Here is a 27,918-nt window from a genome sequence, read left to right as displayed (position 1 = left end):
AAAATTCTGTAATTATTTATGAAAAAATTAAAGCACATTGGTCCAACATGAATTCACAAAAAGAACATATTTCTTAAAATAATATTATCGTATAGGTATGAAAGCTGTCCAACCCAGTGAGATGTCTGATGTTGCATTTTCAGCAGCAAACGTACATACACCCATCACCCATAATTCATTGTTTAACCCTAAATTGGCATAGATTTAGTAAGAGGAGAGATCTAACCAGATTATATACTAGAGGGGAATAATTTTAATTTTTTGATCAAGAACTTAATTCCCTTATTCAGACTCATTCCTCTGTATGTGTTCAGCGAGAGGAATGGGTTGGGCAGAAAAGAAACAAAAGCGTTGGAAGATGGAGGGGAGAACAGGGGAGGAGTAGATGAAAGTTTTAATAGAAATATGTTGCACTTTTACCCCAGGCAACGCCATGTAGCCTTGCTTGTATGTGTGTGTGTGTGTGTGTGTATGTATATATATATATATATATATATATATAATCTCAATCACTATTTGTGGGTTGTAGAAATCAATATAGTAACAGAACATTCAGATAATTTCAATAAGGGTTAAGTTTTTCAAGGAATCTAAAGCCACCTTTGAAACCTTTGTTCAATTCCATCTGTGGTCAGAACGAACAATTATCAGCCTGAAATATGAAAATTTAAAGAAAAATGCATACATCATATAAATTTTTCTTTTTGTTTTTTTTTGTGTTTTTTTTTTATAATATATATATATATATATATATATATATATATATATATTCTGCACAAGAACTAAAAATTGACTGATCTGCAAATTATGATGTGAAAAGTGTTTACTGCAGAAAATATAGTTAGCCAACACGCACACATTTTTTTAACATTTTGTAGATGAATCATAAAATAAAAATTTTCTAAATAATTTTTTTTGTCCGAGCTCCAATCTATGGTCACATCTTATAAAACATTCACAACATATACTCTTTTAGTTACAACGGCCATCAACAACTTCTCTTGCTCTCTATCTATACCTAAAATTAAATGAAAATTCCACAAGCATAGTTTTTTTTCCTAGAATTGTCCGTATGTGGAACACGATACTGTGTGACTGCTTCCGGGCTGACTATAACATGGTCGTTTTCAAATCTAATGTGAATAAGTTCCTTATGAATAACCTAGCCCTATCCAATTTCCACCATAACTGATCATGTCTCACCATTCACTTAACACTTAACCTTGAGAGGCCTCCAGGTCTTGAGCAGTGACACCCTTCCTCCAAAGAAAAGATAAAATCACAAAAAAGAAAGAAATATTATAAACTAGGGGTTCCCAATATTTTGGCATTCGCGACCTCTTATCTAAAAGTTTGAAACCATGCAACCTCTTTAGTTAGTGTTTACTATCAGTAACTTAATTTTCTTTTAATTTTTCGCGAAATACAGAGCAGGAAACATAAAAAAAAATAAGGATTTTAAAATTCTGTAATTATATATGACAAAATTAAAGCATATTGGTCCAACATGAATTCACAGAAAATAAACGTATTTCTTGAAATATTATCATATAGGTGTGAAAAACTGTCCAACCCAGTGAAATGCCTGATGTTGCATTTTCAGCAGCAAACATACATACACCCATAATATCACCTAAACTAATGTATCATACCAAAAAAGAAATGTAATTATTGAAATAAAATTAATGTTATCCCAAGTTAACAAGGCTACAAGCTCTCCTGTGATGGTTGGAAACCTCTAATATAGACTGTTCTTTATCTTGTAATAACGGCTTTAATAGTTTACAGATGAAAGACTCTGTGTGTGTTGGCTAACTATATTTTCTGCAATAAACATACAGGTACTGCTCACTCTCCTAAATCTAATCTAATATATATAAAAGGCAATTGTCTGTGTGTTTGTATATGGAGCTAAAAGTTTGAAAAAAAAATACAAATCAAATACCCACAAAGTTGCTATATTCTTGTTCAGTGTTGTACTGGGTTAGTAATATTGAAAGTATGGCACAATCATATTGACACCTCGGTTCTTATCAGATCAACAAAGTTAAGTAACACTGATCCTGGTCAGTAGCAGATGGTGCACCATTTTGGGACTACTAAGGTGCTGTATGCAGGTGGAAGGTCAGGCCAGTCCTCCTGCTTTGTAGTGGTGGTGTATACACATATTAACAGTCATATGAAAAGATTATGGAGTTTACCGAACACCATCTCAACTGTGGATGCAAAATGATAACTGAATGACGACTTCTAAAAAAAAAAAAAAAAAATTAAATTAAATTTAAAAAAAAAAAACTATTCATTCTCTGAGTGTCAACTGGGTCAGGTTTGATTGAAGGAAGTGGGGTGGGGGCGATTAGTTTTTCAGTTATTATGTACTAATTTAGAAAGAAATGCAGACTCATTACTTTAGAAATCTATTATATAAAGGAAATTTGTGTGTGTGTGTGTGTGTGTGTGTGTGTGTGTGCAGCTAGAGAGAAATGGGTAGAGCGGTAGGGGAGGAGAAAGCGGGTCTGGGGAGAGAAAAATAGAAAGAGTGATAGCGAGAGTTAAGGAGATTGAAGTTTTTAATTGAAATGCGTTACTTTTGCTCAGGCGATGCTGGGTAGCCTTGCTAGTCTAATAATAAGGGTAGAGAGTTGACAATATTCCATGTTAGTCAAAGAGCACACCAATTCTGTTTCTAATCTAACGTTACTATCAATACATGAACACTAACTTTCAGGTATTATTTATAAACTACCTAACAATCAGCAGTTATTTATATTTTAGAAGAAAGAGTATTTCCTAGTAAATGATACTCAAGGCATTGTAAAAAAATAAATGAACATACCTACATATAACCTACAGTTTTTCGTAGAAGACTTTTTGGTGCTTCTACGTTATTAAAGCAGAAATTTAAAAATCGAAATGCTGAGTTTCAAGTAAAACCAATGTTATCTACTTAATTGCCATGTCACAGTAATGAACATATCCAAAAATTATGAAAAATGGTAAGGTAGAAAGTTAATTATTAATGAAAATAGTTTTCAAAGACAATTAGTGAAAATTGAGTTTTGCTAAATTAGCCAAAGATTTCAAAAAATTTTTACCTCCCTTGTTACAAGTTGAACTCTCTGGTTTCTTTTTTAAGCAAAACTGTTTTTGATAATTGTCTTCGCAAATAATTTTTATTAATAATTAATTGTCTAGTTTATCGTTTTTCATAATATTTGGATATGTTCATTACTCAACATGACATATAACTAGATACGATTGGTTTTACTTGAAATTCAGTATTTCAAATTTTGCTCTGATAATGAAGAAGCACCGATATTTTATAAGTTGTATACCCCTCTTACTCACGAGAACGTTATTAGAAATGAGGTTAGTATTTAACGTGGGGAAATTCAGCTCCCCAAAACAAAAAGACTCTGGATTGGGACCAAAAATATTTCTCGGGCTAAAAGGGTCTCTCCTGCACTGACCGTGGACAGAAAAAAAAATGAACTGTAGTTTCAAAACAAATATTACACTTTGCTCTTATTTGAATATTTTAAAATAATCTGTTTATATAAATCTGTAATTTAGGAAGCTGTAGGATTTGTTTGTTTATAATCCAAATTTTCGATACCAAACCTTCATTGGGGATTTTCCTTTTGGTTTTTCTTTTTCTTTATCCTTCTATGTGGTAATCAGTCAAGCAGAAGAGTAAAGTCTGTGTTGATTTAAACAGTGATATTTTGAATGTTGGAAAATATTTTAAAACAATTGGTACGATTATTAATGTCTCTAGCATTTAGAACCGATATGCCTACATCTTCAAAATGCAGGCAGCTGCATAGTTCTTAGTAAACTGCATCCCTACTCTGCCGTGTTTGTTTTGTTATTTCTTTTATGATAGTTTTCTGCATTCACTTATGATGTGATTTAGATATCTTCTGTTTGTCCACAGAATCTATATTTACTCTCTTTTCTTTTTTAAGATTTTTGACAAGATCACTTGGTAGTGTGCATTGGTTAAAAGGATTTTCTTTTCTTCTCTTAGGAAGCATTGTTTGTTTTTTGTTTTTTTCAATAAAACAGCATAAAATAATTTAATATATTTTTGATCAGTCAGCTTAGATTCATGTAAATTTCATGTTTTTTTTTTAATAAACAAGATGTATGACATTTAGAAAAAAAGATGAGAATTCTTTAGAAGAAATGAATGGTACCAAAACCCCATTATTTTTCATATCCGATAAATTAATGATTGTCAACATAGACAACTATGTTATATGGTGGTAGTAAATTTTATATCGGGTATTGTTATCACTTGCTCATTTGATTCTCGCATGTACATATCGAATATGGCATTTCAAGCCTTCCAGATTCTTAAGCTCCCTGGTGCAGTAATTGCAGACATTCTTAAGCTCCCTGGTGCAGCAATTGCAGACATTCTTAAGCTCCCTGGTGCAGCAATTGCAGACATTCTTAAGCTCCCTGGTGCAGCAATTGCAGACATTCTTAAGCTCCCTGGTGCAGCAATTGCAGACATTCTTAAGCTCCCTGGTGCAGCAATTGCAGACATTCTTAAGCTCCCTGGTGCAGCAATTGCAGACATTCTTAAGCTCCCTGGTGCAGCAATTGCAGACATTCTTAAGCTCCCTGGTGCAGCAATTGCAGACATTCTTAAGCTCCCTGGTGCAGCAATTGCAGACATTCTTAAGCTCCCTGGTGCAGCAATTGCAGACATTCTTAAGCTCCCTGGTGCAGCAATTGCAGACATTCTTAAGCTCCCTGGTGCAGCAATTGCAGACATTCTTAAGCTCCCTGGTGCAGCAATTGCAGACATTCTTAAGCTCCCTGGTGCAGCAATTGCAGACATTCTTAAGCTCCCTGGTGCAGCAATTGCAGACATTCTTAAGCTCCCTGGTGCAGCAATTGCAGACATTCTTAAGCTCCCTGGTGCAGCAATTGCAGACATTCTTAAGCTCCCTGGTGCAGCAATTGCAGACATTCTTAAGCTCCCTGGTGCAGCAATTGCAGACATTCTTAAGCTCCCTGGTGCAGCAATTGCAGACATTCTTAAGCTCCCTGGTGCAGCAATTGCAGACATTCTTAAGCTCCCTGGTGCAGCAATTGCAGACATTCTTAAGCTCCCTGGTGCAGCAATTGCAGACATTCTTAAGCTCCCTGGTGCAGCAATTGCAGACATTCTTAAGCTCCCTGGTGCAGCAATTGCAGACATTCTTAAGCTCCCTGGTGCAGCAATTGCAGACATTCTTAAGCTCCCTGGTGCAGCAATTGCAGACATTCTTAAGCTCCCTGGTGCAGCAATTGCAGACATTCTTAAGCTCCCTGGTGCAGCAATTGCAGACATTCTTAAGCTCCCTGGTGCAGCAATTGCAGACATTCTTAAGCTCCCTGGTGCAGCAATTGCAGACATTCTTAAGCTCCCTGGTGCAGCAATTGCAGACATTCTTAAGCTCCCTGGTGCAGCAATTGCAGACATTCTTAAGCTCCCTGGTGCAGCAATTGCAGACATTCTTAAGCTCCCTGGTGCAGCAATTGCAGACATTCTTAAGCTCCCTGGTGCAGCAATTGCAGACATTCTTAAGCTCCCTGGTGCAGCAATTGCAGACATTCTTAAGCTCCCTGGTGCAGCAATTGCAGACATTCTTAAGCTCCCTGGTGCAGCAATTGCAGACATTCTTAAGCTCCCTGGTGCAGCAATTGCAGACATTCTTAAGCTCCCTGGTGCAGCAATTGCAGACATTCTTAAGCTCCCTGGTGCAGCAATTGCAGACATTCTTAAGCTCCCTGGTGCAGCAATTGCAGACATTCTTAAGCTCCCTGGTGCAGCAATTGCAGACATTCTTAAGCTCCCTGGTGCAGCAATTGCAGACATTCTTAAGCTCCCTGGTGCAGCAATTGCAGACATTCTTAAGCTCCCTGGTGCAGCAATTGCAGACATTCTTAAGCTCCCTGGTGCAGCAATTGCAGACATTCTTAAGCTCCCTGGTGCAGCAATTGCAGACATTCTTAAGCTCCCTGGTGCAGCAATTGCAGACATTCTTAAGCTCCCTGGTGCAGCAATTGCAGACATTCTTAAGCTCCCTGGTGCAGCAATTGCAGACATTCTTAAGCTCCCTGGTGCAGCAATTGCAGACATTCTTAAGCTCCCTGGTGCAGCAATTGCAGACATTCTTAAGCTCCCTGGTGCAGCAATTGCAGACATTCTTAAGCTCCCTGGTGCAGCAATTGCAGACATTCTTAAGCTCCCTGGTGCAGCAATTGCAGACATTCTTAAGCTCCCTGGTGCAGCAATTGCAGACATTCTTAAGCTCCCTGGTGCAGCAATTGCAGACATTCTTAAGCTCCCTGGTGCAGCAATTGCAGACATTCTTAAGCTCCCTGGTGCAGCAATTGCAGACATTCTTAAGCTCCCTGGTGCAGCAATTGCAGACATTCTTAAGCTCCCTGGTGCAGCAATTGCAGACATTCTTAAGCTCCCTGGTGCAGCAATTGCAGACATTCTTAAGCTCCCTGGTGCAGCAATTGCAGACATTCTTAAGCTCCCTGGTGCAGCAATTGCAGACATTCTTAAGCTCCCTGGTGCAGCAATTGCAGACATTCTTAAGCTCCCTGGTGCAGCAATTGCAGACATTCTTAAGCTCCCTGGTGCAGCAATTGCAGACATTCTTAAGCTCCCTGGTGCAGCAATTGCAGACATTCTTAAGCTCCCTGGTGCAGCAATTGCAGACATTCTTAAGCTCCCTGGTGCAGCAATTGCAGACATTCTTAAGCTCCCTGGTGCAGCAATTGCAGACATTCTTAAGCTCCCTGGTGCAGCAATTGCAGACATTCTTAAGCTCCCTGGTGCAGCAATTGCAGACATTCTTAAGCTCCCTGGTGCAGCAATTGCAGACATTCTTAAGCTCCCTGGTGCAGCAATTGCAGACATTCTTAAGCTCCCTGGTGCAGCAATTGCAGACATTCTTAAGCTCCCTGGTGCAGCAATTGCAGACATTCTTAAGCTCCCTGGTGCAGCAATTGCAGACATTCTTAAGCTCCCTGGTGCAGCAATTGCAGACATTCTTAAGCTCCCTGGTGCAGCAATTGCAGACATTCTTAAGCTCCCTGGTGCAGCAATTGCAGACATTCTTAAGCTCCCTGGTGCAGCAATTGCAGACATTCTTAAGCTCCCTGGTGCAGCAATTGCAGACATTCTTAAGCTCCCTGGTGCAGCAATTGCAGACATTCTTAAGCTCCCTGGTGCAGCAATTGCAGACATTCTTAAGCTCCCTGGTGCAGCAATTGCAGACATTCTTAAGCTCCCTGGTGCAGCAATTGCAGACATTCTTAAGCTCCCTGGTGCAGCAATTGCAGACATTCTTAAGCTCCCTGGTGCAGCAATTGCAGACATTCTTAAGCTCCCTGGTGCAGCAATTGCAGACATTCTTAAGCTCCCTGGTGCAGCAATTGCAGACATTCTTAAGCTCCCTGGTGCAGCAATTGCAGACATTCTTAAGCTCCCTGGTGCAGCAATTGCAGACATTCTTAAGCTCCCTGGTGCAGCAATTGCAGACATTCTTAAGCTCCCTGGTGCAGCAATTGCAGACATTCTTAAGCTCCCTGGTGCAGCAATTGCAGACATTCTTAAGCTCCCTGGTGCAGCAATTGCAGACATTCTTAAGCTCCCTGGTGCAGCAATTGCAGACATTCTTAAGCTCCCTGGTGCAGCAATTGCAGACATTCTTAAGCTCCCTGGTGCAGCAATTGCAGACATTCTTAAGCTCCCTGGTGCAGCAATTGCAGACATTCTTAAGCTCCCTGGTGCAGCAATTGCAGACATTCTTAAGCTCCCTGGTGCAGCAATTGCAGACATTCTTAAGCTCCCTGGTGCAGCAATTGCAGACATTCTTAAGCTCCCTGGTGCAGCAATTGCAGACATTCTTAAGCTCCCTGGTGCAGCAATTGCAGACATTCTTAAGCTCCCTGGTGCAGCAATTGCAGACATTCTTAAGCTCCCTGGTGCAGCAATTGCAGACATTCTTAAGCTCCCTGGTGCAGCAATTGCAGACATTCTTAAGCTCCCTGGTGCAGCAATTGCAGACATTCTTAAGCTCCCTGGTGCAGCAATTGCAGACATTCTTAAGCTCCCTGGTGCAGCAATTGCAGACATTCTTAAGCTCCCTGGTGCAGCAATTGCAGACATTCTTAAGCTCCCTGGTGCAGCAATTGCAGACATTCTTAAGCTCCCTGGTGCAGCAATTGCAGACATTCTTAAGCTCCCTGGTGCAGCAATTGCAGACATTCTTAAGCTCCCTGGTGCAGCAATTGCAGACATTCTTAAGCTCCCTGGTGCAGCAATTGCAGACATTCTTAAGCTCCCTGGTGCAGCAATTGCAGACATTCTTAAGCTCCCTGGTGCAGCAATTGCAGACATTCTTAAGCTCCCTGGTGCAGCAATTGCAGACATTCTTAAGCTCCCTGGTGCAGCAATTGCAGACATTCTTAAGCTCCCTGGTGCAGCAATTGCAGACATTCTTAAGCTCCCTGGTGCAGCAATTGCAGACATTCTTAAGCTCCCTGGTGCAGCAATTGCAGACATTCTTAAGCTCCCTGGTGCAGCAATTGCAGACATTCTTAAGCTCCCTGGTGCAGCAATTGCAGACATTCTTAAGCTCCCTGGTGCAGCAATTGCAGACATTCTTAAGCTCCCTGGTGCAGCAATTGCAGACATTCTTAAGCTCCCTGGTGCAGCAATTGCAGACATTCTGTGTTATTCATGTTGATAAAAATATAGTTTAATATTTGAAGTTATTAAGAACTTTAAGTATAAAATCTTTTGCCCAAAGAGTTTATATTCTGTAAAGTAAACAACTTAAACACCATAAACAAATATTTGAAAACATTAATATCTTGGAAAATAATGAATTAAGTGATTTAACATCAAATGACCTGCAAAAATAAGACAACCAAATGAAACTCTCCTCCCACGGTTGGCATGAGATCTTCATATGGTTTCCATGCAAATCTGCTTTTAACACCAGATGCAAAAGATGAACTAAAAATTGTCTTGTATATATATACCAATTTTTGCTAATTTCCACGATGATTAAATTTGGTATGAATTATCTCTTCCTGGGAGATACAGAGGTAGTCTTCTTTAGATCTGAATTATCACTCCATATTTTTTAATGCAATATATATAAGAGTAGGTGGTAGTTTGCTTGAAGCATTGTTGGTAAAGGAATATATGGAAGTTTTAAAAGCCAAAAACAATGCGAAAAAGCCCGGAATCATGAGAGTAAAGAAAAGAAAAATAAACGAACAAGTAGATGGGTATGTTTGAGTAGAGAAATGTCTGACTGTTTATTCCTCACCTTGATGTATAATTATTTTATAACCAAGTTGCTGGTATGTCTGGTGTATATAAAGTCCATTGGTGGTATGAAACTTTGATTAATTTCGGGAGAAAGGTACCTCCCCTTTTCAAAAAAAGAAAACAAAAGTATATTCAAGATGGTGGAAGAGAAGAGAACAGGACTTCTAATATATATATATATATATATATATATATATTATATATATATGTATGTTAATCATTTACTTGAAACATACTAGGTTTGTATAAACCAATTATAATGGATTTAAAAAATCCTGTTAGTGACAACATGAAACAATATTGTAATCGATACCTTTTAGAAAAGTAATAAAGGATAAAATGAGAAAGCTTAGAGAATTATACAGTAGAACCCCAGGGTATGTTATTTTTCTTCTTCAGGTTACGATGTGGATGTGATGTTTATGGTATTTGTCCCACCTTACGGTCTTATTTATGTTATTTAATTATATATATGTGTATTATATACTGCACTGTTACTAATTTTTAATGCCGTATCCCAGGGTTCTACTGCATTACACCATATATATATATATATATATATATATATATATATATATATATATATACACACACACACATGCACACACACAAAAAAAAATATATATAAATCTAAATGCTTATCTATCTATCTCTATATATATATATATATATTTATATAGATAGATAGATATGTGTGTGTGTGCATATATTCGTTATTTTTATTTATTTACTTTTACTCATAAAATAGTTATTTACAAGTGCATGTTTCACAGCTCATCAGCTTAGTGTAGCTGACTATACCAGGACTCGAACCCCCAACTATAAAGCTCATAGTCTTTATGGTTAGGGGTTCAAGCCTTGGTATTGTTATTCATGCTGATGAGCTGTAGATGCAGTAAAACATGTACCCGTGGATAACCATTTTATGAATAAAATAAATATATATTAGAGTGTGTGTGTGTGTCTAAAGAAGTTTTGATTATTTTCTTTCCATAAAAACATAAAATAATGCTGTTTAAATTCATAGGGACACAAAGTTCAACATATCACACTTAACATTTGCATAAACCAGTTTACTGCTAGAAAATTAACACTCACAAAAGTGAATTCAATTATATTAGTAGAAAAAAAGAAAAGAAATCTCAACTTAAGTTATTAAAAAAAAACGGATCATAAGTTGTTTACCTTTCATCTGTTTTGAACATTTAAAGCAGGACAGCTGTTCAATTCAGGGCTCTCCAGTGGAAAATATCACTTCCCTAATTACAAAATGTTGACAATCAAATTACTATTTCACTAATATATATTTATATATACTTCAAGATAATGAAATTAATTAGATTGAAGATTAGTGAATCTAGTAGTTTCAAATCTTATAAAATATTATTGGAAGGTAATATTTATATAAAACAATCCCAGCCAAATAAAAATTGCTCAATATACTAGATAGAGCAAATATAATTAGAGTGTGTATATTTAAATTTCATTTAGAAAGAATTACTTTTCAAAATAAAAATTTATTGTTGGAATAAAAAAATACAATGATTAAAATAATTTCCCTAATCCATGTATTTTCAATGTAAGTACTTCTCCTCAGAGGAAAATCACTAGCAAAATATTAATACTAGCACTACTATATTTAGCAAAAATAATTTCCAAACAGTATTAATATTTTGGTAGTGATTTTCCTTGGAGGAGATGTAATTATATTGAAAATCCATGGATTAAGGAAATTATTGTAAAGATTGTATTCTTTGTTTCAAACAAATTTTTATTTTGAAAAGCAATTCTTTATATATATATATATATATATATATATATATATATATATATATATATTTAAGTCATCGACATACAGTCCTGTTTCATTGTTTCACAACTCATCAGTGCCGCTAGACTAACACCTATCCCAAGCCGAGAATCGAACCTAGAACCGTCGTGATGACAGTCGGCAGTTCTACCCCCTGACTACGGAAGCGGTGGCCGCAACTAATCTGTCCGAATGTCTATTTAAATAAACATCCGTCCGCCACTCGTAAAGTGCTCAAACGTTTGTTTGTAAACAAACCGCGAGCTTCGCATTTTTTCAGCTAAATCAAGTAGCGAGTGAGATTATTTATGATAGTGCTCAACCCAAGAGGGGGGCTTTATAAAATATATTTAAGTCATCGACATACAGTCCTGTTTCGTTGTTTCACAATTCATCAGTGCCGCTAGACTAACACCTATCCCAAGCCGAGAATCGAACCTAGAACCGTCGTGATGACAGTCGGCAGTTCTACCCCCTGACTACAGAAGCGGTGGCCGCAACTAATCTGTCCGAATGTCTATTTAAATAAACATCTGTCCGCCACTCGTAAAGTGCTCAAACGTTTGTTTGTAAACAAACCGCGAGCTTCGCATTTTTTCAGCTAAATCAAGTAGCGAGTGAGATTATTTACGATAGTGCTCAACCCAAGAGGGGGGCTTTATATATATATATATATATATATATATATATATATATATATATATATATATATAAATTTCTTAGAGACCTTTTATAGTCAATGTGTTTAAATAGATAAATACACTTAAGTTGGATGTAACTAAGCTTGCTTTGAGAGGGCATATCTTAGTTATTGTAAACAACGCCTCCTCCTCCTAAACCGCATAGATCTTTAATGTGTTTTTTTTTTTTGTTTTTTTTTGTTTTTTCACCACTTATCAAGACCCAATGGCCACTCGGTTATTGTGTGTACAGTAATCAATGGGATAGTGCAGCAATAGTATTGGAGAATTGGTAAGGTGTCATTACTTAGGGGGGGGGGGCGGTTCATCAGGAATTTGTTTGTGTTGGACTTGAAGACATCCAGGTTGAAGTCGGGAGGGAAACAGACAAGCGGAACAGTTCCACAGGCGTGCAGTTCTAAGAAAGAAGCTTTGTTCATGGAATCTACGTTTCAAATTCCATATGACATGTATCCAACAGCTAACCGCTATAGCTACCTACAGTCCACAAGTTAGCACCACATCATTAACTGCTTATCTCTCTCCTTCTCTTTTTATTTCTCATCCCTCTCTGTCTCTCCCCCTACCTCGCCTTCAATGTTTTACCCATCTTACGCCCTCTTTTCCACCCTTTCTCTCCCCCCTCCTTCTATTCCTATCCGTGTCTGGTTGAATATTTTAAACTCCCTCTCGTCCCTTACCACCTTCCAATGTTCCTTAAATCTTAAAACTTAATTTTTAATTAAGAATTAATTTTGAATTAGAATTGAAAATCTTCTTCCCTTTTTTTTTTTCTTTTTTTTTTTCTTTTGGTTCTTCTAATATCGTTTTTCCTAATCATAGTAATCATTTCTGTAAAGTCTGAAGTTACTGGATCGTTGATATGATTCGGTAACTGAAACATGTGTAACTAAGCAGATGAAATGGTAATAAGAAAATATATATAAAGTAAATAATAAATATAAAAATACTATTTAAAACCTTACAGTTAAGACCTATTCTGTGATATGATAGCATATAAAATTATATAGAAATATGCATGAAAAATAATATGAAAAAAAGCTTAGGGGCCTTTGGTACCAGACAAGAGATATATAATATGTGTGTGTTAGTGCTTTTTTTTTTTTTTTTTTTTTTGTGTGTGTTAAAGAAATCAATATATTAACAGTAGAACATCCAAATAAGTTTTTATAAGGGTTCAATTTTTCACAGAATCTAAGACACCATTTAAATTTTCCCTTTGATCCCATTTGGGAAATTATTAGTTATCCTCTCAGTGGCTTTTCTGTTTTCACTTGTAGAGTATTTGATTTTGACCTTCAAATAATGTCAGGTCACCAGGAGAGAATACATGCACCATTTTTAGGGCCTTCCTTTTGACGACTTTTCCACATCTCAGCTGTTTTCACTTGTGGAGTATTTCATTTCAGCCTCCAGATAATGTCGGGTCATCAGGAGAGAATACGCTCCATTTTGGGGCTTTCCTCTTGACAACTTTTCTGCATATCCGTACCCCTCTCACTGATGTGAAGCAACATTATTTGAATTGTATTTAACTTGAATGAACAGTTCAATATAATCAAATCTGAATGTTTACCAATTTAGCGCTTCCCGTGCAGTTATGACTAGTAATAATGAGAAGAAATAAATGTTTATCTCATGCTTTCTATTTTTTTTTTTTTTTTTCCAGATCAGAGTAAAGTGTCTGACCAAAATAAAGTGAATAGCAGCAAAACCATAAAAAGTAAAGTTTCCAGTTTGAAATCCTCAACATCTGATAAGACCAACACATCAAAGGAAATCACTAGACTTGAAGCCCTTTGTGAAGTTCGAACAAAGGACCTCAACTACACGAAGCTGCAATTGAAGTCATCCTTGACCGCGTTTGATGCCATGGCAGTTCTTGTGAACTACCTGGCGAATGAAGTAAGTATTAATTTGAATAATCTTTGCGAATCTCTTAGTCTAATATGCTGGTGTTCCTCAATGCTCTATTCTAGGCCCAATACTGTTTCTTTTCTGTATAAACTAGCCGGGCTACCCGGCGTTGCTCGGAACCATATAAACAATGAGAAAATTGAATTTGATTTTGAATATGTTTGTTATTCTTAGGAGAGAGGAATTTTTAACGTCCATGTATCATTTGCTATTTCGAGCAAAAGAATATTTTACCTACCTAAGACGGGTATTAGACGTATGAAATAATTGTATCTTACCTAGGGTAAATAATTTACAGCATGTATATCAAATAATTTTACCTTTGCAAGGAAGGGTAATATACAACACATATTTAAAATAATTTTACCTACACTAAGTCGGATAATTTAAATACATATATGAAACAATTTCACATACATTTTTTTTACCCCAAAATGGACATTGCTTTCTCCAACCCAAGCCTGAAAAGAAAACTCAAGAGCACGTTTAAAATTAACATAATCATGCTTCTTTCTACCCACTACTACAACCATCACATCATTCCTGGATGAGTACATAAAGTTTTTAAAAATATAAATCACCCCCTACAGAAACTGGCCTATTAAACTTTCATAGAAAACCAACAATATATATGTATTAATTTAATTTTGAGATCGTAAACTGTTCAAGCCATATCCGGAATCGACTTCACAAATAAATTAATTTTGAGATAGGAAATTGTTTAAGCCATTTCTGGTACAAACTTTATATTCTACCACCCTCATTTAATCCAGAGTGATGCTGATTATTCTGCTAATATATATTTGCCCCTATCTCATTCAATCCTGGGCAATGCCAGGAATTTTGCTAATGTATATTTCCATCAATCTCCTTCAATCTCTGGCGACGCCGGGGATGTTGCTAGTAAATTATCTTGTGTATCTAATTCAAGCTTGTGTAACACCAGGTATTCTGCTAGTGTATATGTGCAGCTATCTAATACAATCCCGGGCGATGCCAAGTATTCATCTATTCTGTATTTGTACCTATATCGTTTAATCCCAAGTGATGCCAGGTATTCTGTTAGTATTTATTTACACCTGCGTTATTAAATCCCGGGCAATGCCTGGTATTGTGCTTTTATATATTTCTACCTATCTCATTCAATTCCAGGTGATGCCAGGTATTTTGCTAATATATATTCTCACTTATTTCATTATATCCCGAGCAACGCCGGGTATTCTGCTAGTATATATCTCCATCAATCTGATTAAATCCTGGGCAATGCAAGGTATTCTGTTAGTATATATTTAAATCAATCTAATTCAATACAAGGCAATGCCTCGTATTCTGCTAGTATATATTTGCATCTATCTCATTGAATACCAGGCGCCCGTGTATTCTGCTTGCATACATTTGCATGTATCTCATTCAATCCTGGGTAACTCCAGGTAATATGCTAGCATATATTTGGTCATATCTCGTTAAATCCCATAATTCTTGGATATGTTCTTAAATTCGAGAATCATTTTTCATAATTCAACCCACATAATCGTCCCCCGCTTACTAAAATAATAACTTTGATAGATTGTCTGGGCGGTTTGTTTCATTACAAACACCCCATACAAATAACTAACATTTCATCATTTTTCATAATTCTTGGATATGTTACTAATTTCAACAATCATTTTGTATGCTTTAACCTACATTATACCCTCTTACTCAAATAATAACTTTGAGACATTGTCTGGGCTGGTTATTTCATTACAAACACACTAATCAAATAAGTCACATTTCATCATTTTTCATAATTATTGGATATGTTACTAATTTCGAGAATAAATTTTCATGATTAAATCCACATACCTGTAATTTCATTGACCCTACACTTTCTTTCTAACTGCAACCTGTCTTTCACAGACGTGATGTTGCTAGTCTCAGTCTTCTCCATAAATACTATTATGGCATGTGTCTGATCTATTCCCTACTTTCTTTGTTCCAGCTTGTTTGACTTGCTCATCTTCATCGATTTGCTGTTTTGATACTTCATTATAATACAGCTTCCTATTCCAGAAGCTTCTTTCCAAGGACTGAAAGATTGTGGAACTCTCTTCCTGCTCACTGTTTTCCTTCTACTTATAGCCTTAGTCTTTTCAAGATTGAGGCCAATAGGCATCTCCTGTCTTTGCAATAATCAGCTTTCGTTCTTGTTAGCTCCATACATCAAGTGGCTTCATGTGTTGTCTTGAGTGATTTCCATTAAAAAAAATTTATAAAATCTCATTTCAACATAGGTTTTAAAAAATTAAAAATGAACAAAAATACTACATTTAAACATTGAAAACAAAGTTTGTCAAAAGGCAGGACATTTGAAATTAGTTCCTGATGTTTTCATTGACGGTTTGGTCTGTCAGCTCGCAGAACGAAATAAAAGAGTTAAATCGCAATCCGGAGATTCTGCAATCTTTCATGAATAATGTTTTGGAAAGAGCACAAATATGCGAAGCAGAAAATGGGCAAAATTTAAGACATTATTTTTCATAAAGATTGTTTGAATTTTGCATTTTTTTTTTTTTTATAATTTCCCAATATGTTAGTCAGATTGTGTTAAAATTACAGAAATATATCAAAAATAAAGAATCTATTTAAGTTCAAAAACCTTCAGTGACTTTTTGGACACTATATATTATATTTCAAGTTCAAAAGGAACTCCAATAAATATGGCTGCTACTACAGTGTGACCCAAAACAACAGGTCCCAACTCTAATTAGGCCCCGTTTCTTAGTGTTTTGTCCAAATGAAATGAAACTTTGGTCATAACTAGTTTATTATATTCAAAACATCACATCAAAACACTAGGTTGGTTGGTTGTTTTTGTTTTACGGCATATCAACCTTTTTCAAGTTATTTAATGTCGAATCTAGTTATTTTGAGGAACGATTTTTAATGGAGTATATTTTTTTAAGTCAGATTCTATTTAACCCATAGTTGGGACCCTAACAAGTACTGCCACTCTGGGTCAGAGTGGACCTGAGAGCAATGGCAATTAAAGGGTGGCTCCACACGCTCTAAGGCTCGCAAGGTGGGGCCTCACCATCGGATATAGTTTTAGGTCATATCCAGGACCCAGAACACTAGGGTCTTTGACCTTTTTTCTCCGTTCTACAGCATATGTTCTAGATGGCCTCCATTTAGCTTTTGTTTTTTTTTTTGGTCACCCTCTATTACTAAATAATTTTTTGGGTAAAAATAAATGAAACTAAAATAACGTTATTTGTTTATTTTTATTTGAAATTTATCTTTAAAAATATTCTTACATACTGTGAAAGCATGAGTGCTAAATTGTTTTCTTATGTTGAACATACTTTTAACATGAAACTGGTCCAAGTTATGTAAGATCTCTTTTTTTTCTTTTTTTTTTTTTACAATCCTATTTAAAAATGTAAAAACAAGTTATTTGTATAATTAAATCCACCAGAATGCATTTCCATTTCTTCATAATCAAGTCAGCCATTTTACTAACAAAAGTTAGTAGTTGGAAAAAGGATTACTCTGTGACGCTTTGAAATCTGACAGAAATTTGAAAGTATTCAAAAGTTGAATAGAAAGTCATTGTTGTTAGCTTTAAAAAAATTTTAGCAAGTTCTTTAATTTAGAAACTTGGAAGTTTCCAAAGCTGTTTACGTACAATCATTTTATAAATAGATTAAAGCATTACCTTAACAACAATTACAGTTTAATAACAATTTGATTCAATTAATAATTTAATGAGAGAATGATACCATAATAATTAAATTAAACTTTCAAAATTATTAAATAATTAATAAAAAAAAAATAACAATAAACCAAAATATTGTAAAACTACATCCACCCCACCCCCAAATTGTGGTGTCGGCATAGATTAGCACCATACCAAATAGTTGTGAAGGGTCAAGGAGGATGGAAAGACCGAGGTGAGAAAGCACTTACCAGACCTCTACTGGATGAGTGTGAAGAGGGCTGGAATGTTGGGGAAGCTTATTGCCACCTAAATGCCAGCAAAGACCAATGGTTGCTAACAGCGAGAAATTAATGGTAAGTTGCTGTTGCGATGATGCAAAAGCTTTTGCAAAGGTTATTGAAAAAGGTGGAGAGTACTGGAAATCTGAGGAGACTTGTTATGAACCAGACTCCAGGGAACACCACTGATTGTTGTTTGTGGGTAATATCTGATGATGGCCTGTGTCAGAACTCCTATTGAGTGCAAGTAATAATAATTTATAAACAAAAAAATGAATTGATTTTAAAAAACAAAAAACAAAAAGGAGGTTGGAATACAAAAATGAAGATAAAGGCTCATGGGTAGTGGCATACAAAGGAGGAGCGGTATCCTAGGGCATCTGAATGGCATTCAATCACATTCAAACTATTACCCTTTCTCATATTTCTCAGTACTAGGACTTATACTTGAGTCTTTTGTACATCCAATCATAAACAAACTATTACCCTTTCTCATATTTCTCAGTACTAGGACTTATACTGGAGTCTTTTGTACATCCAATCATATTCAAACTATTACCCTTTCTCATATTTCTCAATACTAGGACTTATACTGGAGTCTTTTGTACATCCAATCATATACAAACTATTACCCTTTCTCATATTTCTCAGTACTAGGACTTATACTGGAGTCTTTTGTACATCCAATCATATTCAAATTGTCCCTCCTTCTAATATTTCTCAGTACTAGGACTTATACTTGAGTCTTTGAGACATCCAGTCATATTGAAAATATATTCCTTCTCATGATATTTCTCAGTACTAGGACTTCTATTTGAGTCTTTGGGACAGAGAATCACAGAGTTGGCCTTGGGTAATGGCGGGTGTCAGTTACACGTGATCCTTTATGTTTCAGAGGTTAACTAATTTGTCGTTAGAGAAGTTATGCTTTTATTTGAATCTTCCTGTTTCTTTCTTTACAGATTGATGCTTTTGCTTGTCCGACGCTTACCGTAAAATTAAATGAAGTTCAGGAAGAATTAACTCAGGCAGAAGACCAAATTGGTGAGTATAATTATGCAGGGGTACACCACTTACCCATACGGCACAATCACGTTGACCCACCGGTTCTCGCCAGATCACCGAAGTTAAACAAGGTTGAGTCTGGCCAGTTCCAGATGGGTGACCATTTGGGAAGGCTAGGTGCTGTATGTGCCCTCTGGGAAGGTTGAGCGTGGAGCCAGCACCCTCGCCCTGTAAAAAGAACTCCTTGCTACAAAAACATCTACAAAAAAGTTGTAGATGGCCTATGTCCATCCAGGGGCTCAAGGGCTATGGATGGACACCACTTACCCGTCGTCAAAAATATGTAATAAAACAATCCTTTCACATTAATATTTATATTCATATAAAATATTTGAATGGGTAAAATTTAAAAAAAAAAAAGAAGAAAAACGTCTCAAACTGGACAGTTTTTTTTTTAAACCCATAAATCTGTAAATAAAGCAGAACAAAAAAGAAAATGTTTCATTACGAAAATAGATTGGAAGTAGACTTTCTTTCTCGATTCCCCTAAACTCTTGAAATCTATTCGTCCAATCGTATTATAACTTGTGTGATGGAATGGAGATATATATGATATGCACAAATAAAAACACATTCCTCTTTATTATAGAATAGATTGGTTCTCTCTACCGTGCTAGAAAACTACTGACACCTGAAAGTATCCTGTATCTCTATAAGGCCACCATTCGCCCATGTATGGAGTATTGTTGTCACATCTGGGCTGGTGCGTCTACTACTAGTCTCTCGCTCCTAGACAAGGTTCAAAAAAGAGTTGCCAATCTGATAGGTCCTAAACTGGCATCTAAGCTTCAGCCTCTGTCCCATCGACGAAACGTTGCATCCCTCTGCTTGTTCTACAAGTATTTTAATGGTGAATGCTCTGATGAACTGCAGACACTTGTGCCCCCACGATGCAGACACCCTCGACAAACCCGACAGACAGCTAAATCCCACCCCACACAGTAGAGATCTCTAGATGTAAAAGATCTTTCTACTCCAGTAGTTTCTTCCCCAGAACCGCTAGACTCTGGAATTCCATTCCAGGATCCTGCTTCCCTAACTGTACTGACATGCAGAAGTTCAAGTGCAATGCGAACTGACATCTTGCTGCCCAAATCCCTACATAGTGCCCCAGTAGTTACTGACCCTGATAGTAGCCCCCTACACCAAAGTTGCAATGTGCCTTGTTTGGGGTGAAAATGTAATAAAAAAAAATTTTTTAAAAAGATGATATCACCCAAAATAACCTGGGATTTTTGTTAAGATTTTGATACTGCCAAGCATCCCTATTGTTCAAATACAATCATCAATTAATTAGTACTAACATCAAATGAAACAATTTTTTCATTTTTTTTTTTTTCTCTAACATAATGTCAATCAACCCCTCTCCCTTTTCTGTTCAAATCAATAAGTGATCAACTTTATTTCTTGTATTTTATTTATTACATCCAAAGTTTAATCATAATGGAGAATGGATACTCCTTTCCCTTCATTATAGTATCACTCTAGTTGGCTGCATTGCTTTGACATTAGGAATAAGTTTATTTTATTTAATGAAAAGAGTGGCTAAATTAAATAATTCCATCAAATCAACTGATGGGATTAGTTTTTTAGATTTCATCTGTCATTTCTAATTTTATAAAAATGACAAATGTTTGAAGCATAGTGCAGAAGCAAAATATAATTATGTATATGTTGGGTTAGAGTTTTAACAGTCGGCTTCTTTGGTAATATCTATACAATTAGTGGCTTGGATTTTTTATTTTTTATATAAAAAGGTTTTTTTTTAATTTCTTTTTTTATAGAAAAATTGAAAGAACAACAGGTAAAGCTGGAACAAGACATTTTGGACTGCAATAAGCAACATGAGAAGGCATTGACCGATTTGGTCAATGCCCAGAGTATAAACCTTCTCAGTCAGAAAGAAGTTCTTACTCAACAGAATACGGAAAATATCAGAAAAGGTAAAGTCCTTATATATATATATATATATATATATATATATATATATATATATACACACATATACACACACACAGAGGGTTAATTCCTTACATATATATATATATATATATATATATATACAGTAGAACCCCGGGGTATTGCATTAAAAACTAGTAACAAAATACAGTACAGTATATAATCAAATACCATTATAAATAACACCGTAAAGTAGGGCAAATACTGTAACCAGGGGCGGAAAAAACATTGTATTCCACATCGTAACCTGAAAAAAAAAACATATCGTAGGGCTACCATATCCCGGGGTTCTACTATATATATGTATGTATGTGTGTATACACAAGGTGTTTCAAAAAATGTTCTTGTGTATTCACACTTCGAATGACAATAAATTATACAAGGTGTCTCAAAAAATTGTAAACATATACTCACACTTCAAATAACAATAAAACATTTATTTATGAACATTAAGTGAAATGGAATCGAAGAATCATGTTTGCAAATGTTCAAATTGATAACCATGATTATCCAGACAATGCTGATAACAGTTTAATTGTGAATATATATATATATATATATATATATATATATATATATATATATTTATTTCATTGAATAATATAAATTTTTATATTAGCTCATATAGTGATAAAAGGATGCTCGATATTATAGATAGAGCATTAAAGACAAATTGAAATGATGAGAAATAAAACACATTAATTCATAAAGAGAGCAAACGAGAACTGCAAAAACAAAAAGACATTTTTCCTTATTCCATGGAGTTAATTTTGAAATACAATAAAGATAAAATATTACAAATTCAAATAAGACAAATAAACATTATACCTGCTTCATTATTTTTCTAAATAAACTTAAGTAAATCCAAAATGGTATAATGTTAGCATTTCTTTTTACAAAGATTCAGTTTCTTGTCCGATTCCTGTGTGTTAGTATCAAGTGCTCCTTTAATTCTTTGATCCATTGAAATTAATGGACATTTCACAGATTTTCTTAAAGATCACCTCAGTTAAGTCTCTTTTATTGGAATATTTATGAACATAGCGATACACGTGCATACACACAAAGCTGTAAGGTTCTGTTGGGGGACGACAACTATACAATGTGACACAAAGGGTGTGTAAATCCACGGGACGATCTGTAAAAAGTTGAATTTTGAATGCAGCAGCAAGTCCTGGGATCATATGCCAGAAAGAACAGTTGGAGTCCTACACCATCCTATGCAATTCCTATGTACCTAGAAAACTGAGTTATTAAACCTAACATAGTGTTATTGGACAAGCAAGGAGAAAGAAGCAACCCTAGTAGAAGTCATTGTCCCCAATGATGCTGGATTAAACAGAGATGAAAGGGGAAAAAGTTTATGTACAACATGAAAACAAACTGGAATCTTGGGAAGATCTCCATCATTCCAGTAAATATAGGAGCAACCGGACTCATAAAAAAATTTTTCAAAAACTACCTGGCAAATGTACCCAGCGAGCCAAGTGCAAGAGAGATACAAAAAATTGCACTTAAAGGGACGGTTTGAATCTTAAAAAGTTTTCTTGGTTGGAATGTATGAAATAGCAAATGAGTGTCTAGCATCCAGTAGGATGTCCCATTTCCAACTAAAACAAAATGATAATGTTGAAATAGAATTTCTTCCTAATGAAAGACTTTGCTTATATTGTATATTTTTTTGGTTTTCACAGTCAAAGAAGAACATGCTCAAGAGTTGGAGAAAATTAAAACGTTACAAGCTGAAAAGGTAAGTGTACAGAGATTATTCTCTCATCAACTATTACAAAAATGAAGCCAAGTCCAAGGCTTAAGTTCAGAGAACTTCAGTCATTACTAACCAGCAGAGAGTTGCCACTGTCAACCAAGGGGACATTCGATGCCAAATCATCTTAGCCATTTCACCACCACCCTCAGAATTTTTTATCCTCTTGACCCCTGTAAGATATACATGAGTTATAATGAACTGCCAAATTCCAGATCTAGCAAACAATGGGAACCCTGTTTTTTGAGCCCAGCCAAAATAAGGTTAAGCAGAAGCTGTCTCGGAATATAAATGGGCAAAAAAGTCTCACAATATGAACTTCTCTGGCTTTCTAACATTGATTTCTGGATTCCTCAGTCAAACATCCCTACTAGGTGCAATTTTCTAGGCCAGAAACTAAATACTTTTTAAAAAATTTATAATTTTGTAACGATTGGTAGTCCTGTCACAACGTGTCACGACAGTCCTTTTTCCTCTTGGCCTTATTTTGGCTGGGCTCAAAAACAGGATTCCCATTGATTGCTGGGCCTGAAATTTGGCAGTTCATCATAACTTATGTATATTTTACAGGGGTCAAAAAGATAAAAAATTCTCCAGGGGGTGGTGAAATTTCGATTTTTTTTTTTTTTTTACTGGATGTTTTGACATGGAATGTCCCCAAGGGAAAAATCTGTCAGACATGCGTATGCAGTTTGATCATGTATGGAAGTGAAACCTGGTCAGTGAGGGTTGAGGACATGGGTTGCATGGAGAGAAATGATATAATGGATGTTTCAATGTGAATATTAAAAATAGGCTTAATTGTTCTGATGCCATCAGAGGAAGATTAAATCTAAAAAGTATAGGGACACTTGTTCAGAATCTTTTGGCCAAACCTGAGAATCTTTTGACCAAACCTCGAGAATCCTTCGGCCAAACCCCAAGAACCCTTCGGCTAAACTCTAAGAATCTGCACAGAATTTCAAAGAAAACCCTTTATTTAATCCACATTAATAGCATTCTCTCAGTCATGACCAGGTAGAAATTTTAATTCATAATTGTATTAATATCGCCTGCACTGAGAATTGAACCTTGGATCTCTAAAATTTCTTTTTATTACTTTAAGCATGAAGAGCTATTCAGTTTCTGTATTTTTTACTTTGCTGACTGTCATCCTCATCTTCATAGTTGTTGGTGTTGTTTCACCATGTTTCAACCAACTCATAATCTGGCCTGTTTCAGGTGATTAACCACAATGGGATAGGAATGCTGAACCTGGAAGCTGTATCCCCAGTAATTACTGCCATCCATAGTTGTTGTCTCACCAACTAACCCTCTAGCCTGCATTCGGTAGGAATGATACTGCTATCTTCAAGCAATGCTCACCTGGAACCATAGAGACGCAACACTTCTATCCACTGCACCATATGCTTGAAAGGAGGAGTTGATCAAAACGTGGTGAAACAAAAAATATGAAAATGAAGATAACAGTCAGAAAGAAAAAAAAAATGAATACGCAAAGGAAACATTGTAAATAATATAAAATTAATAGTACAAAATGTTTATAGAATAAGAGAACGAACAAAAATATATCAAATGGCTTTTATGTGTTAGATTAGCCAAACTCCAAGAATCTGCACAGAATTTCAAAGAAAACCCTTTATTTAATCCACATTAATAGCATTCTCTCAGTCATGACCAGGTAGAAATTTTAATTCATAATTGTATTCTTAATATCGCCTGCACTGAGAATTGAACCTTGAATCTCTAAAATTTATTTTATTACTTTAAGCATGAAGAGCTATTCAGTTTCTGTATTTTTTACTTTGCTGACTGTCATCCTCATCTTCATAGTTGTTGGTGTTGTTTCACCATGTTTTGACCAACTCACCATCTGGCCTGTTTCAGGTGATTAACCACAATGGGATAGGAATGCTGAACCTGGAAGCTGTATCCCCAGTAATTACTGCCATCCATAGTTGTTGTCTCATCACGTTTTGGCTAACTAATCCTCTAGACTGCTTTGGGTAGGAATGAAACTGCTATTGTAGAGACTCACCACCTTTATCCACTACGCCACAGGCCTGAAAGGATGAGTAGATCAAAACATGGTGTAACAACAAATATGAAAATGAAGATGACAGTCTACAAAAAAGATGAATGCACAAATTATGAAGCCTCATCACAAAGGATTCCAAAAATAAAAATAATTTATAAGAAAATATTTTATTAAATAATTAAAATAATTTTCTTTCTGAAACTTCCAGTGTAAGACAACTTTTTCAAAGAAGACATAATTTTATAGTTGTTTCTCTTTGTTTTTTTTTCTTTTTTTTCGGTACTTGTATAGTTTAATCAAGACATTAAAAAATGAAAATATCAAAAAAAGTTTAAATTGTATGATACATATGGAATGAAGTTCTCCGAAAAAAAATTTCACTTAATTTCATCAAGTATTTTTTTTTTTTTTTTTTTTACAGTAAAAAAAAAAAACAATTTGTTATGATACTGGGCAAAAAGTCCGATTTTTAGGAAGAAAAGCTAGTGTTAAAGATGGGGAGGGAGTGTCGGCGCCTTAAATTGAGTTATCTCCCTGTGGCAGTTCAAAAAATCCAAACAAAAATTTCTAAAATTCAAAGATGTCTACCTTCAACACGCTGTCATAAATCGTATTTTTCCACTGTAAAAAAAAATTAAGTGAAATTTTGTTTGAGATCTTCAGTTCAAAACGGATATGTACAATATAACCTTTTTTTGATATTTTCATTTTTTAATGACTTGATTAAACTGTACAAGTGCCCTTTTTTTCTTTTTTTTTTTCGTAAAACAAAACTAAAAAAAAGTCTTCTTTGAAAATGGTGTTTCATACTGAAAGTCTCAGAAAAATTTAAAAAAAAAAACATGATTTTAATTATTTAAAAAAATATTTTTATAATATTTAATTTTCTAAAATTTTCAAATCAACTATTGGAGTTTTTATTTAAGACTCGTATTGTAAAGGCTATCACCTTTTGTTTGCCTGTTTTCAGTATTTCTAGCTAACATTGTTATGCGCAAATTATTTTTACTTTAGAACATGTTTTAGTAGAATACAAAGTTTTCATGCTTTCAGAATTCTATGGGTAATTTTACTTTTTTTAAATTTCTGGATTTGTCTGATTATTAGCCAAATTCTCCTCTGGTGAAATTACATTTTGCAGATGCTTTTAAATATTTAAATATAATGTTGCTGCTTAAATGCCATTTTTAATTGTTCTCTGTAATGATTATTTACTTTTCTTAGAAATCGGACTTGACACTGGAACACAAAAACAACGTTGATAACTTACGTCTAACACACCTTGAAGAAATTCGCACTCTACAAAGAAAGCACGAAAACCAAATGGAAGGTAAGTAATATATATATATATATATATATATATATATGTATGTATTTTTTTTTTTTTTTTTTTTTTTTTTTTTTTTTTTTTTTACTTCAGTCGAATTTCTCAGAAATCAAGGAGCCCTTAGCCTGGTGCTATCACTTGAACTCTATATGAGATACATAGATATTCGAATGTTCCATTAAAGTTCTTTATCTCTCAAACACTGAGTTAGTAAAGAAATTGAGAACATAATTTTCCTCTTCCCAATTAACCATTTTCATATGTTGTAGTTTATCTTTCGTTTTGGTCTTACTGGATTCCAGGACAAGAATTTATCTAGTCTGGTGGAGTATCCTGTTTTCGTGCTATTACTTGAGGTAATATCACTTGGAGAAGGGGCACTATTCCTTGTAAAAGCTAATGTGTATATATATATATATATGTGTGTGTGTATTTAAACATTTGAACATTGTTAAAAATAACAGTGTCTGTTTAATTATACCATTTTTTTTTATTTTTCTGTTGTGTAAAAATCGAAAAAAAACCTACAATTAATAAAATTGCCTATCAAGTCAGTATTAATATTTTAAAATGTTTAGAGTAAACACTATTTTTATCCGGTGGCCTTATTTCTGACACACAGAATTTAGGCTGTTAATGTTCACCCAACAGTCTTGCCTCTCAGCTGCTTTTGAGAGTCTCCTCTCTTTTTTTTTTTTTTTTTTTTTTTTTTTTTTTTCAAATTTTTTGTTCATTTGTTTTTTTCACTTGATGATGATTTGACAAAGAATCAAAAACGTTTATGACACATGTGGAACTTGCATTAATCATTTTTGTTTTGATTTCCATACAAAACAATAAAAAAAATCAAGAAAATAAAAAAAGGTATAATTAAACAAAAACCTGTTACTTCAAACAATGTTTGTTTATATATGTGTGCGTGTGTGTGTATATATAAAATACGCATCAAGTGCGCTTGAAAGCCAAATACAACATAATATTAGGAAAATAAACAAATATTTTACTTGTTTGAAATTTATCACAAACAAGTAAAATATTTGTTTTCCTAATATTATGTTGTATTTGGCTTTCAAGCGCACTTGATGCGTATTTTATTTTATTCAAATTAAAATAACGTTTCTATATGAACTCTCATTCTTTGATTGATATATATATATATATATATATATATATATATATATATATATATATAACTGGATTATTTATCTTCCACCAGACTATCCATTCACATGTAATCACCTTTTTCTTCACCATATTCCCTCTGCTTCACTTTTTTGTTATCAAGTAAGATCTTTGACTTACTTGTTGTTTCATCAAATACTTTTGCATGCAAAATCCGATCCCACATTTTGCTAATTCCTACCCTCTGATGAGAAGGAAAGTATTTCTTCGAAACTCCGCGGATAAGGACTATCCACTTATCTAGTGTTTCCTTTTCAGATTAAATATGTTTTTAACTCATTTCAAAGTGTTTTTTAACATATTTTATTAACTGTTTGCTCGTATTATAAGCTCTATCTCCTATTTGGTTTTATTGAGCTTTTACATCTGGCTGAGATAACTTTATAAATATTAATTCTTTAAGATTTATAATATACTTTAATTTTACCATCTTGGATCATTTTGATAAATTTAATTGTAATTTTTATTTTATATATATATATATATATATATATATATATATATATATATATATATATATATATATACACTTGTGCCCGATATTATTCATACCCCCCTTGAAAATTGAGTTTATTAGGTGTAACTTTTGTAAGAATTTATTGTTTACGTCCATATTGATACATATTCTTAATAAACCTCTTCTGATCATTTTCGTCATTTTAAAATCTCGGGATACTTGTAATAAAAGAAATATACAGCTATTTATAAAATCTGCAATGTTCAAAAATAATCATACCCCCTTATTTTTTCAGTATTAATCGAGTTTCTGACTGTTTGTTTTCTGTTTGATTCTTATTTTGAATGCTTTTATACAACCT

At 34.7% G+C, this 27,918-nt stretch overlaps 1 protein-coding gene across 4 annotated transcripts in view; it reads left to right on the top strand.

Annotated features, from left to right (window-relative positions):
• Positions 1-27,918, top strand: part of LOC145268294 (uncharacterized) — a 672,998-nt gene that overhangs the window by 626,993 nt on the left and 18,087 nt on the right. For all 4 annotated transcript variants that reach the window (XM_080123705.1, XM_080123703.1, XM_080123706.1 and 1 more), the window contains 5 exons: positions 13,539-13,774; positions 18,727-18,808; positions 20,614-20,772; positions 22,483-22,538; positions 25,816-25,921. In XM_080123705.1, coding sequence (XP_079979831.1) covers positions 13,539-13,774; positions 18,727-18,808; positions 20,614-20,772; positions 22,483-22,538; positions 25,816-25,921 — 639 coding nt within the window. The remainder of the gene's footprint in view (positions 1-13,538; positions 13,775-18,726; positions 18,809-20,613; positions 20,773-22,482; positions 22,539-25,815; positions 25,922-27,918) is intronic.

The sequence above is a fragment of the Euprymna scolopes genome, chromosome 43 (assembly GCF_053919585.1).
Source record: "Euprymna scolopes isolate OS-2025 chromosome 43, ASM5391958v1, whole genome shotgun sequence".
In the NCBI taxonomy this organism is placed as follows: Eukaryota; Metazoa; Mollusca; class Cephalopoda; order Sepiida; family Sepiolidae; genus Euprymna; species Euprymna scolopes.
This window is presented reverse-complemented; position numbering and strand designations above follow the sequence as displayed.